This window comes from Oratosquilla oratoria, chromosome 12, assembly GCF_046742065.1.
Source record: "Oratosquilla oratoria isolate Oo_2021 chromosome 12, ASM4674206v1, whole genome shotgun sequence".
Lineage (NCBI taxonomy): Eukaryota > Metazoa > Arthropoda > Malacostraca > Stomatopoda > Squillidae > Oratosquilla > Oratosquilla oratoria.
Genome location: NC_134788.1, coordinates 31,748,994 through 31,762,179, shown reverse-complemented (window position 1 = coordinate 31,762,179; position 13,186 = coordinate 31,748,994). Strand labels below are relative to the sequence as shown.

Below are 13,186 nucleotides of genomic sequence, written 5' to 3'. Positions count from 1 at the left end.
AAGCTTGTCTCAGCTCATGGTCAGGGCCCCACCGTGGCGTCAGTTCGAACCCTCGCCGCGGCGTAGAGGTTAGGAAAGGACCATTGCTCAGAGTGGACGGCCTTCCTAACCTCTAAGCCGTGGCCAAGATTCGAACAAACGACAAAATCCCCACGCAGTGACCAGACGCGCGCTTTACTAACCGAGCCACGACGGGCTCTCATCAGTGAAGTGTGGATTCCTTAGCCCCCTGTACTAATTCTTAACTTGTTTGAGTCTTGATATTATTCCCCATCTCAGAGGACCAAGAAAATGAAGGCTTACACAAGTCACACTTATTAGGTTTTTTATTTGTGTGATTTTGTTCTGAGCTAATCTGATGTTCTTTTCTATTGGACGTTACTCCATTTACTTTCTCCTCCTCCCCCACACCCAAAACACCGAATTCTTAATTAAGATGATTGTGGAATATAAAACGTGAGATTTCCAATTCGCTCAAACATGCAAGAAAACAATTGTCCAAATCCTTTTTCTTTTCCTATAAGATTTAATACGGTTACCGATTTTTTTTTATACAATATCACATCGAAATCTATTGGAGAAAAAATTGATATTCCTTCCATGCGTCATTGTACTAAAATGTACTATTCGACATCTTACCAGTTGCCAAACACTAAACCTGCAAGTAGGACACAGGGAAATGCTGCCGTCACTATTTGGCAATATACTGTAACTGTTCAGACGTTCTGCTGCCCATACCACAATGTTTGAAATTTCACATCAAGGATGTATTATGGTAGAGCAGGAAACGAGGAATGTCATCTAAGATAGATGTAGAGTGTATTTTTTATATCGACAACATAAGGATTCTTCTTGTTTTTCCTGTTGCCTTACTGTAGACCTTTTATCATGTTTTCTCTTTTCATCCACATTCTATCTGGCATTTCTTTATGCTCTGTTTTTTTTTGTTTTTTTTCCTTGGTCTTTGAACAGGAACGCAACGATTGTTGTTTTGTCGTCTTTCCGGTAAGGTTGTAATGTTTAGGGTCGAGGTATGCAGTTCCCGATAGTATGCGCATCGTAAAATTAAATGGCCTACATTTTTTCTTTGTCATACATTTACATATGTGGTATTGGTTAAAAAAGAATTTCACACCATAGAATATGTAAATATAGGTAAATTGTGCTAGTGGGTCGTGTCACAAACCTTTGGTTAAACTTCGGTCATTCACCAGAGTCCGCACTGGACGTGGAAAGTCGAACGCTCAAGCGTCGTTCTTGTCTGCATTGTTGATATGTAGTATAAAATTTATACGCATGAAGTCAATATATAAAAAATTGCCACAACTGTAATTTCTAAATATGATTTAGAGCAATAAATAAAAGTATTATAGAAAGTACACCACAGAAAACGAGTTTTCCACCCACCCACTGTATACTACTCTACCGCAACGTTTTATTTTTCACTCCACTTCTATTGTCCCCCGCCCCCGCCCACACACGGGAGCTTTTGGCATCACTGCAGCTGTGCATTAAAAGACCTAGTTGTTCATTGACTTTGCACATTCTTGGTCAATAGACTAATCTTGTGGGAATTAATATTTATCATAGACTGGTGTAGGAGGGTTAGGCGTTCCCCCCACCTAGCTCGTAGGAACGTCTCTCTCCGTTACCACTTCATGATGTCTCCGGGATTGGATGTTGGTCTTGATCGACTTCCCTTGCAATTATGAATTTACCTGTGCATTGGCTTATCAACTCTATAATGGTTTTCCAAAATGACTTTTGATGAGCATCATAGAAAACAGGTGCTTTTAAAGTGAGACATCCTCAGCAGCAGAAAGGTTAGAAATTATCTCGAACCTGTCACGATAAACCCTTTCTTTCCATTTCAAGACCTCAGTTGTTTATTGTAGCTCCCATCCAGCAATCTTATTAAAGGATATATTTTGTATACATTGTTATTTTCCCATGGACATCTTTGAAAATGTTCCTAGCTCACTAGGAAAACTTTATATACCAGTTGTGTGTAAAATCTGGCTTTTATAAATGAGCTAATAACCTATCCGTACCATTGGTAATTAGAATTCTTAAACCTGGCACAAAATCGATAGATCACTATCAAACAGAACAGGAAAGATATTCAAATACTATAATGGCTTTATTAGAGTACTCTAATAATCCAAAAACAACTACAACATTTTCTGTAATTTCTTCTTATCATGACAATCAATTCTTTATGGTGATTATCTATGTACATAGGACCTGTCTTGTACGTAACAATCACATTGGCAATAGAATGAAACTAACAAGAACTACAATGACAAAGCATATGAACAAGAGGCATAACAAGATCTGATTCAGAAATAAAGAAATGTATATATATGTAAATAAGCACACACAATAAACAACCTATAAGAATTATAGTATATTGGTTCAGTACTTATCACACTGAATATCAAGATTTCACTGCACTACATCCTATTCACTATGCAGGAAATTTGTACCATCAACTACAATTTTTTTCCAACCTAGTTCTATGTTAAACCCTTACAAACTTTCACTATTATGCAATTCTTGAAATGTAAAATATACAATTAATAACCATAACCCTTGGGAACTATACATCTAAATAACATTCAGATTTCATTACTGGAAATAATGTTGTACACAAAATGATATGGCTATCGCCAGTAACACATCTACCTTGAGAGGTGTTCCTTCATTTGAAGCCAAACTGGCAGTATCATAATTGTCTTACTTTCCTCTGTAAACTTAAGTGTCATACTCCTCTTTTACCTCCATGAAAACTTTGAACTAAATGTTTGTTAAACCATGTATCCATTTGTGCTATCCAATTCCTTTAACAACTCTTGCTTGACACTTGCCAATACAATGCCAATGTATTCTGACGATTCATTGTCAGTGTTTGTCCCAAAATCACTCTTCAAAAGCAAAGAATATGAGAATAAGGACTCACTATCTGTATTTTCATGGGTCTTCTCTAATATGCAAATTCTCATTTTTTCAAACTACCGCAGAATATTAAGCCATACAAAGAGTTCCTTAAAAATTCTTCCTGTTATTGAGAGCCCACTTGGTTTTAAAGTATTTTCAGTGCATTTTGTATTCTTCACCTCAAGTTTCACTGCCTGGAAACCTGCAGCCTCACAGTGGCCAGCAACATTCCTTTAGTCTTCCATAGACACTTTGGGAAGAAACTTTGGATTGTTGTCTGTGTTCTGTTAGTGAGGGACTGATTCTATGTCACAGATTGCAATAGAATGGGAGCAGTTAGGTTATTAACTCTACATAAGTGAAATGGTGGAAAATACAAAGTTCATAGAGTGCCAGCACCTCCAGATAGAGGTGAAGGGGTTGACAAGTTTAGAAAACAAGCAGCAGGGAGACGATTCTCTTTGCAGGTTGGCACCACTGGTCCCTAATTTTTAAAGAGAACAATAAGAAAATGAAGACTAATTAGGGGGGTGAATTTAACCCATTCAACTGCGATGACAAGATGTCTTGTCATTTGGTCAAATAAAACAAAAAATCATAATAAAACAACAAAATGTTTGATGATCAAACAGCACCAGAAAAATATGACGTCGTCAGTCCTCCTCCGAGGAGGAGGACTGACGACGTCATATTTTTCTGGTGCTGTTTGATCATCAAACATTTTGTTGTTTTATTATGATTTTTTGTTTTATTTGACCAAATGACAAGACATCTTGTCATCGTAGTTGAATGGGTTAAGGGTTTTCTATCCTGTGTGAGATCTCATATGCATTTTCAGATTGGAAGACTGAGAAAATGAAGCTACACAAAGGGTGCATTCGAAAGGCTTTTCTCCTGTGTGAGTTCTCATGTGACTTTTTAGGTTTCCCGACTCGGAAAAGGAAGCTTCACAAACAGTACATTTATGAGGCTTGTCCCCTGTGTGAGTCCTCGTGTGTCTGTTCAAATTGCGCGACTCGGAAAAGGAAGCGGTGCAAAGAGAGCACCTAAATGGCTTCTCTCCCGAATGAGTTCTGATGTGATTCTTCAGGTGACCCGATTGAGAAAAGGTCGCATGACAAAGACTACACGTAAAAGGCTTTTCTCCCGTGTGAACTCTTTTATGGGTTTTCAGCTGGCTAGACTGAGAAAATGAGGCTTGACAAAGTGAACATGCATAGGGCTTTTCTCCTGTGTGGGTTCTCATGTGGTTCTTGAGATTCTGCAGAAGAGAAAATGTTGCTACGCACACACTACAGGCATAAGGCTTTTCACCGCTGTGAACTCTCATGTGTCTTTTCAAATTCCCCGATTCAGAAAATGCAGCTTCACAAACGCTGCACTTGTAAGGCCGTTCTCCTGTGTGGGTTCTCATGTGGTTTTGCAGTTGTTTGGACTCAGAAAATGAACATTCGCAAAGAGAACACCTATGAGACCTTTCCCTTGTGTGAGACCTCAGATGCACTTTCAAACTAGAAGACAGAGAAAAAGAAGATTTACAAAAAGTACATGCATACGGCATTTCCGTGTGAATTATCTGGTGATTTACACCACCAGACTGAGAAAATTAATATTCTACAGAGTGCATGTAAGGCTTTCCCCTCTGCAAGTTTTTTGTCTAATTTCTCAGATGACCAGACTGAGAAAATTAAGCTCTACAAAGCAGATATACATCAATATATAAGGCTTTTACTCTGTGTGAGTTCTCATGTGGTTTTTAAGATTACAAAACTAGGAAAATGTAGCTACACAGAATTCTTGTGTATTCTCGTATGACTTCTCAGTTGACCAGTCTATGAAAATGAAACTTTACAAAACACGCACTCGGGAGGTTTCCCTCTTGTGCAAATTCTCGTATATATTTTCAGATTACAAAATGAAGAAAACTGAATTCTTTTATGGATATTTGACTGACAAACTTTTAACAAAGTTCATTAATGGCTTCTCCCTGTAAGGGTTCCCTTGTGGTTGGTAATTTCACCAGAAAAAAGGGCATCTAGTTATCTTCACCTTGTGAGTTCTCGTGTCTTTACAGAAAATCAGAATGTGAAAATGAAGCTATACAAATTGTAAACAAGTTTTTTCGGTTTAATTCTTGTATGACTTTTCAGAAAATTAAACCAGGGAAATAGACTTTATAATGGTTGCCCAGACCCACGTAGTGAGGTGTTTTTCAAACAACACACAGTGTTCGTGGTAGAAACTTTGGCTTACGCGAAGTAATCCTTGGGTAAGGAGTACCTCAGGTTTGTATCAGGGAAAAATTAATTTTCCTGCGAAAATTACATTTTTACCAAGAGTACATTTATGAGTGAAATGTGGTTCCTAAGAACACCAACTTTTTAGAATATTACAAAAAATGGAGCTTAACAAGTCTGTTTAAAAGGCTTCTGTGAGCTCTAATATGGTGTTCTCGAGAACTTGGGCTTGAAAGTAGACTTTTACAAAGAGTACTTTTGTGGGGCCTATTTCCTTATGAGTTCTCTTAAAGTAAACACATTGTCACATTTTGAGAGGAAAAATTCACAAAACTTAATTTTGTGAGGTTTCTCACACACACAATTTAAGATGGACATTTCCAATTTAGTCAAGGAACTGCATGAAGCTTCACACCAAATGCATTTCAAAGGTTTCTTCCCTGAGGAGTTCCCACCACTGGCTAGAAAAAAAAAGTCATGACTTATAGGTTACATCTCTATTCTCAGTGCATATATCAAGGACAACACTGAGAAAATTCATACAAATTCTTACCTGTTCTGATATTACACATCAAGAAGCTATGCAGAAAAAAATTACATGAAGATGTTACAGTCAACTTCTTTTGTTAAAAAAAAATAATGCATAGTATTGCTAGGTGAGTAAATCCTCAATGTATATATATAATTGTAACTGTTGTAAGTATATGTATGATAACTCAAGTCAGGAAGAACAGAGAACATTATAGATTTACCATAGTACAAGTAAACTTCTTGTGGAAGAAGTCTTCAAAAGATGAAAAATACTTCCTTCTAAAATCTTCTTCTCACTTAATAATTCCTTCTTGTGGATGAATCTGAGAGTCATTTAACTTCAGGTACCCTGAAAAATAAGGAATACATAGTTACATATGTAACTAAATGACGAATTATAACTCTGTAAGGTTCCGTTTCAAAATATGAATGTGCACATTACATCTACACTGTGAGAAATTTATTCCATTAACTATGGTTGGCAATACTGTTCTTGCTTCTTGGTACATACATACATACATATACCAAGGCTTTTTCCCCCTTCCAAGGGAGGTAGCCAAAAAGGGAAAGGCATAAAAACACTCCCACCCATTTCATCCCCAAATACACTCCACACCCCTCCCACCCTTCCTCTCATCTGAGCACCTCCTGGATGACGGGTCATCCCTGCACCCCGCCCACCGCCCTGGGTCAGAAGCAGTGTCGCAAGACACAGTACATCCACAGCAAGGCCGCTTCATTTAATCGGCGACCCCCCCTCTCCGTCCCCCTTTGCATATAAGGAGAGGACGGGGAGAAATCCCTTCGGGCTGCGTCAAAATTTACTCACACATACTATCCCACCCCCCACCCCCCCGCCCATTCCTCCTCATGCAGGTAAAATATATATATCTTTATTCACTTGTCTATTTATCATTATCTTTTTTTTTTTTTTTACTAAATATAAATGCTGATATATAGTACACCCTGGCAAGAAATGTCCCTCAATCTGAAGTCACAAAGGCAGCAATATAATTTAGTTTTGCTCTATTTCTATAAACCCAAGTATTACACTCCTCTTTGAACTCATTGTATCAAGTGTTATCCAACTCTTACATCAGCTCTTGCTTCACATTTGCCAATTCATGCTTAAGTGTTTTAAAGACTTTTGTCAGTATTTGTCTTAAAATCATTTCAAATCCTCAAAATATGGGAACAAAAACTCATGACTAGTATTTCTATGAGGCATATGCTAGGCAGTTCCATGTCACTTATCACTGTTCTTCAGCTGACTATAAGTATATTTATATATGTTTATACATATGTGTATGTGGAAAGAAAGCTGGAGGTGTAAGTATTGAATTAACCCATTAAACTCCGATGACAAGATGTCTTGTCATTTGGTCAAATAAAACAAAAAATCATAAAACACCAAAATGTTTGATCAAACACCAGAAAAATATGACGTCAGTCCTCGCTTCGCTGCGAGCGAAGCGAGGATTGACGTCATATTTTTCTGGTGTTTGATCAAACATTTTGGTGTTTTATGATTTTTTGTTTTATTTGACCAAATGACAAGACATCTTGTCATCGGAGTTTAATGGGTTAAATGAAACTGAAAGGATAAAGTGAGTTGGAGTTTGGGGGCATGACAGGTTGGTCAGGAGTCTCACGAGGTCAAGGGAGTGAAGGGGCACTGATGATAAGTATGAAGGGGCACTGCTGATAAGTAATGAGGTCAGTCAGTGCAAGGTGGAGTGAAATATCACTGGAGATGATGGAAGGCTAAAATTGGTATGAGAGATATAGGAGTCTGTGAGACCATATCACCCTGGTTGTGAGAAAAATGAGGAAGAGGCATTTTGAAGTGTGTGTTTGAAAAATGTGAATGTAGCGATGATGGGAATCTCAATGCTGGAGTTCCTACAAAATGGATATTCAGTATTTCCAATGGTAATAAAATTCAATTTTTTGAGGATCTAGGTTTACTATGAAACTTATTTTTATCAATAACTCATCAGAATAATAGCAATTCCAGTAAGCTTCTGAATCAATAGAATTGACACATCTCTCACTTTATTTCTTAATGATAATCTGTAGATGGATGAAATGAAGTGGGCCCTGGATGCAAAAGGAATGACTGTCAACCAAAGTAGTGAGTATAAAAGGTAGGAGTAAATAGAGTGGCTATAAATAAATGAGGATATATCAGAGCCCAACTGAATGTTCTCATGAGTTACATAAATTTTCTCAAGAGGATAAAGGGGTTACCACATAATGAAGCAGTGGGGGGAGTTAAACCAGCTCCAGGTGTTGTCATGCACAGATTATGTTAATAAAATGTGCAACACTAATAATTAATAATTGGGGGAACAGATAATGAACATATTAGATGTGCATCCATTGCCAAAATGCCAGATGAAGGTGGGACAAATCTAACCTCTGACATAAGTGATACTGAGGTGTGAAAGAATCCATTTTACAAATCTTTATAGTTTGTGCATGTCTAATGGACTTTCTATATGTGCAGCCAATTACAAATTCATTATTGGTGATGCACATTTTGTGAATGTTCATACTCTGTGCAGATAAAAAAATGTGCAGGACAGTGAAACCTGCTGTGGGAGAGCTGTGTCTTGCTGAAATGCTTCTGATATGAATAGTGTGACAAGGTTACAAATATGACCCTTCATTCACAAGGGCTAAAATGGAAGGGACATTGATTGGAATTTTGGATGTGTGTATATGACATAACCACCTACCCTCTAGGGAAAGTGAGGAAGAGAATGTTGATGATGATTCTCCATAATAAGGTATTTCCTCTGCTACACTAGGTACTGCTCATAAGAACCACACTTAACTTGCTCCCACTGCATGATTCATTACATAAAAAACAAAATTCAAACCAAACAAAACAAACCACTAAATACTAATAGAGCATCTACCAACAGAAACCAAAATATTTCCCATAATAAACACATGAAAATCACAGCAACTAAATTCTACACATAAACCCTCAATCCCACCCAGCCCTCTGGTCACGTGACACATGCACAACTAAATGAACATGAAAAACTACACTAGAAAACAACTCAAATATTTACAACTTTTTACCTGCACCTTATACATCTATATAAGATTTCAGTTACAAAAAAAGCACTCTAAAACTGATCCCCAAACTCCAACCCCCCAAAAAACATCAACCCATCCAAGAAACCTTTGTCACAAGTAAAAATCACAATGGAATGACTGTTCAGCCCACTCCCCAGCATTGAAACAGTACCAAAACACATGACTGGCCACAGAATTGGAGACACTGAACACTTTATCCTATACTTCCTACTCTAGTCTTGGGTGACTTGTAGGGACAATAAGATGGTTGCTGCTAATTTCCTACGAGAGAGCTGAGGTAACAGACAGATTACATTACAATTAGGATAGGTTAATTTAGGCTTCTGTAACAAAGAACACAAAAATGGCACCCTCTCAGCCATGCAATTGTAGTAATTTGAAAACCAAATGACGAAATTATTAATTACTTCTGACCATTTGTTCATTATAAAAATATCTTAAGAATAAAATAACAACTGCCATAAATTACGTTACACCAAGGAATGGTTATTTTTGACACCCTGGTAAATTACTGGCTTCATATTACATTTGATATGGTACATCATGTTCTCTAGTAAAACTATGAGACAATAATAAGATATAGATTGATCTATACTTGTTACAATTTTTCATTCTGTGTAAACCTGCAGTTCCTTCATGTCAGGATTTTCTTAATTCTACTAAAATGTGACGTTGGTGAAGAATTTAATTCAATACCTACTTTTTCAGTGAAATGGCAAATTTGATTGTAAACTCCCATGGAAAGCATTGCAACTGGGAAAATATAATGTCACATTTACGCTTTTATACGGTATATCTTTAAAGAAAACATCACAGTTTAATCCTTTTACACCTGTAAGAAAATATCTTAAACGAATATTTACCTTTTTAGTTCCTTTGTGAGCAGTTGATCTTTTCCGTACTTTACCTGAAGGTGCTATCATTATTTCATGTTCCTGCAAATTCTTCCCATACGTTGACGAGTAACATAACACCTTGGGTTCATTTCTGTCCACAGAACAATCATTGGTAGGTTGGTTCACCGTGATTACTCAATGCATATTGGACAAGGAATTATCGACAAATTAAGCTGATAATGTTCCCAGTTTCATTACTCATTACGACAATATCGTCGTCGATACATAAAGTGCGTATTTATTCAGTGAAAGTCAACAACCCTTCATGCAATTTGTTCTTTTCTCTTCTGTCAAAAAGCTTGTAGTCTACATCGTGTGAGCGGGTTTCAGGCACGGGTAGGAGTGTCTGCGTGTATTGCTTGTTGTATAATTGAACGGAGAATCGGGAGTATAGGGGAATAGAGAGGTTTGAAGTAGTTGACCAGGGTACTAAGACGGGAATGTTGGGGTGCTAAGGTAGCAGACAGCAGTGCATTTGCGTACGTGATTCTGGGTTAAGCCATCATGGAGTCACGCTTATCGGAGGCTGAGATGTTTTAAATCTCGAAGAAAGAGGATTTCATATTTTAAGTGGTACGATACGCAGTGGGAAGAGGAGACAGCGTGATATTAGCCACAGTTTGCGCATTTGGCAGGGTGTAGGCATGGGAGATTGTAGTATGGGGACGTAATAGAGCACAAATATAATAATAATGTATGCTGGACAGCAGCATTGTTTTCTGGTGTGTCCAAGACATTAACAACTGATACGGTGATGTGGACGTGGTTTGTACTTGTCATAGATCAGGCATCCTACACATGGATGAGTTGGGAATTGTAGTCGGTCACAAATCCATACTACAATATGGTCGTGTAGTCGGAAGTGGGGTGTAAAACACTCAGATGGTGATGATGATGATGATGATGATGATGATGATGACAATAAGATAATAATAATAATAATGATAATAATAATAATAATAATAATAATAATAATAATAATAATAATGATAATAATAATAATAATAATAATAATGATAATAATAATAATAATAGTAATAATAATAATAATAATAATATAATATAATAATAATAATAATAATAATAATAATGATAATAATAATAATGATAATGATAATATAATAATAATAATAATAATAATGATAATGATAATAATAATAATAATAATAATGATAATGATAATGATAATGATAATAATAATAATAATAGTAATAATCTATATATTAATACACTTGTAACTATCTATGTGTGTTACGCCGTGACGTCACGGCAACGAAGCCTTCCAAAATTGCTGACTACTGATGGATGCGAGCGAAGCGAGAGTGGTGACGTCACGGCAACGGAGACGACATATTGGCCGTGAGCGGTGACGTCACGGCAAAAAGGAGACGACTGATTGGCTGCCAGCTAAGCGACAGTGGTGACGTCATGGCAACGGAGACGACTTATTGGCCGAGAGCGGTGACGTCACGTCGCTATAGCGCGTCCGACAGACGATTTTTCACCTATTTATCACATTCTTTCGATAAATGAAATATTAGAAAAGGCATTTATTCAAAGCTTAACGTGTGACGTCATGTCGCGTTGCTTTTTGAGCCCCTAACAGAACCTCATGAAAATAAGTAAATAGATAAATAAATAAACAGTATTCAAACGTCTATACAAGTTTAATCATAGGTTACATGAAGATGATCAAACGTCTATAAATGTTTATTATGACATGACATAAACGATTCAAAATTCTTTATTGCCTTTACGATTGACCCAACGAGAAAGAGAGAGGCGACGGGAGAATTTGACAACGTCGAGAGACTTTGACGACTCCTTTTGGAAAATGAAGACACCTTCGGGAGATTTTGAAGACTCCTTCGAAATATTTCAAAGTTGAATAACCGTGGAATTTCCGCGGGTCCTATGTGACATGACATAAACGATGCAATTTTTTTTATTGCCTTTATGATTGACCTAACGAGAAAGAAAGATATGACGGGAGAATTTGACATAATGATAATAATAATAATAATAATAATAATAATAAATCGAGCCCTGGTTACGTTCAGGGATGTGTATCCAGGAATACACAGTAACAGTCGCCAGTAGATTCGTTTTTTTTTTCGAATAATCTTGCATCAACAAATTGTCCAAATGTCTTTTTATTGTCACGTCTACTAACCTCTTTGGATAATTTTATGGTACCATTAGCCTCTACTACAAGAACTTCATGTCCTCCGCTTACAAAGACCCAAATATCACCTTAAAACAATTTTTTTTTTTACATGAAAAAATAGCTGCCTTCCACAGACAAGCTCCTATGCAGGAAGTGAACCTTATATACCAATATAACTGTAACTTTGGGGATTGCAGTCGCCTCGATTTTCGGTATATAGGTTCACCTACTATTACCTTATATATATATATATATATATATATATATATATATATATATATATATACACATATATATATGTATAATATAATATATGTATGTATATATATAATATATATAATATATATATATATATATATATATATATACACACACACATATGCCAAGGGTTTTCCCCCCTTACAAGGGAAGTAGCCAAAGTCAAAAGCATAAGTCAACTGCCACCCATTTCATTCCCACAAACTCCTCTCCCATTCACCCCTCCCTTCCTCCCTCCCTTATATCTTGGCTCCTCCTGGATGACGGGTCATCCCTGCATCTCGCCCACTGCCCTGTGTCAGAAGCAATGCAGGAAGACACAGCACATCCACAGTGAATACCCATAATCAAAAGAACATGAAAACTAGTGATTCAAGATAAATTCATGAGTGAGCTTGGATGGTAACCATTCTAGTAAGACGATTAAAACATTCTATTTTTCTTGAAATTCCATTTAGTTATTAGAAATCTTATTTCAAACAGTTTACATCTATCATTTCTCTCCTGACTCCGCAACATTGAACAGAATCACAAGGCATCCATTCAATACAAGTTTTCAGTTTGTAGTTCCCCGTCACTTTTGGACACTAGGTTACCCCTAAATCTGAAAATACTAACATGTCCTACTTTAACGAAATACTGGATCCGGTCCTGGAAGGGCAATGGAAAATATAAAGGTGTGTTGTAGAGTTTTTTTTTTTTTTTTTTTTCTTTCCATATTTTGAAGACTGGAGTTTAGAAGAAAGTCATTGATATATAGAAATTTGACATGAATATCAGCGTGCAGGACACACCATCAATGGGTATTCTCCATGGTAGGGCCTTTAGTGGTGAAATACCGTGTTTCTCTCTCTCTCTCTCTCTCTACGAGATGTGGATTCCACCAGGGAACTGAGTGTTAAGATTTGGATGGTGAAGATTTTTAGGAGTGATAGTAATGTTGCTAATGTGATAGGTGACCGAAAGGTTGTTCAGTTTACATGGAAAAGGGGCCATTGGGGTTGTGGGATGGTGGGGAGCCTATGAAAGGTGCAAGGATTAAGAAATGG

At 36.9% G+C, this 13,186-nt stretch overlaps 1 protein-coding gene across 2 annotated transcripts; it reads right to left on the bottom strand.

The window, feature by feature from the left end:
* Nucleotides 1-3,675: 3,675 nt before the first annotated feature.
* Nucleotides 3,676-10,537, bottom strand: LOC143031258 (uncharacterized). Of its 2 annotated transcripts, none has more exons than XM_076194857.1 (3): nt 9,680-10,537; nt 5,927-6,054; nt 3,676-4,448 (listed from the first exon to the last, which is right to left on the bottom strand). In XM_076194857.1, exons 2-3 carry the CDS (start codon nt 6,037-6,039, stop codon nt 3,743-3,745), a joined length of 819 nt encoding a protein of 272 aa, XP_076050972.1. In that variant the 5' UTR covers nt 6,040-6,054; nt 9,680-10,537; the 3' UTR covers nt 3,676-3,742. The 2 variants fall into 2 exon arrangements, with proteins under 2 accessions (XP_076050972.1, XP_076050973.1); XM_076194858.1 differs by lacking the exon at nt 9,680-10,537 and adding an exon at nt 9,517-9,659.
* Between the last annotated feature and the right edge of the window lie 2,649 nt (nt 10,538-13,186).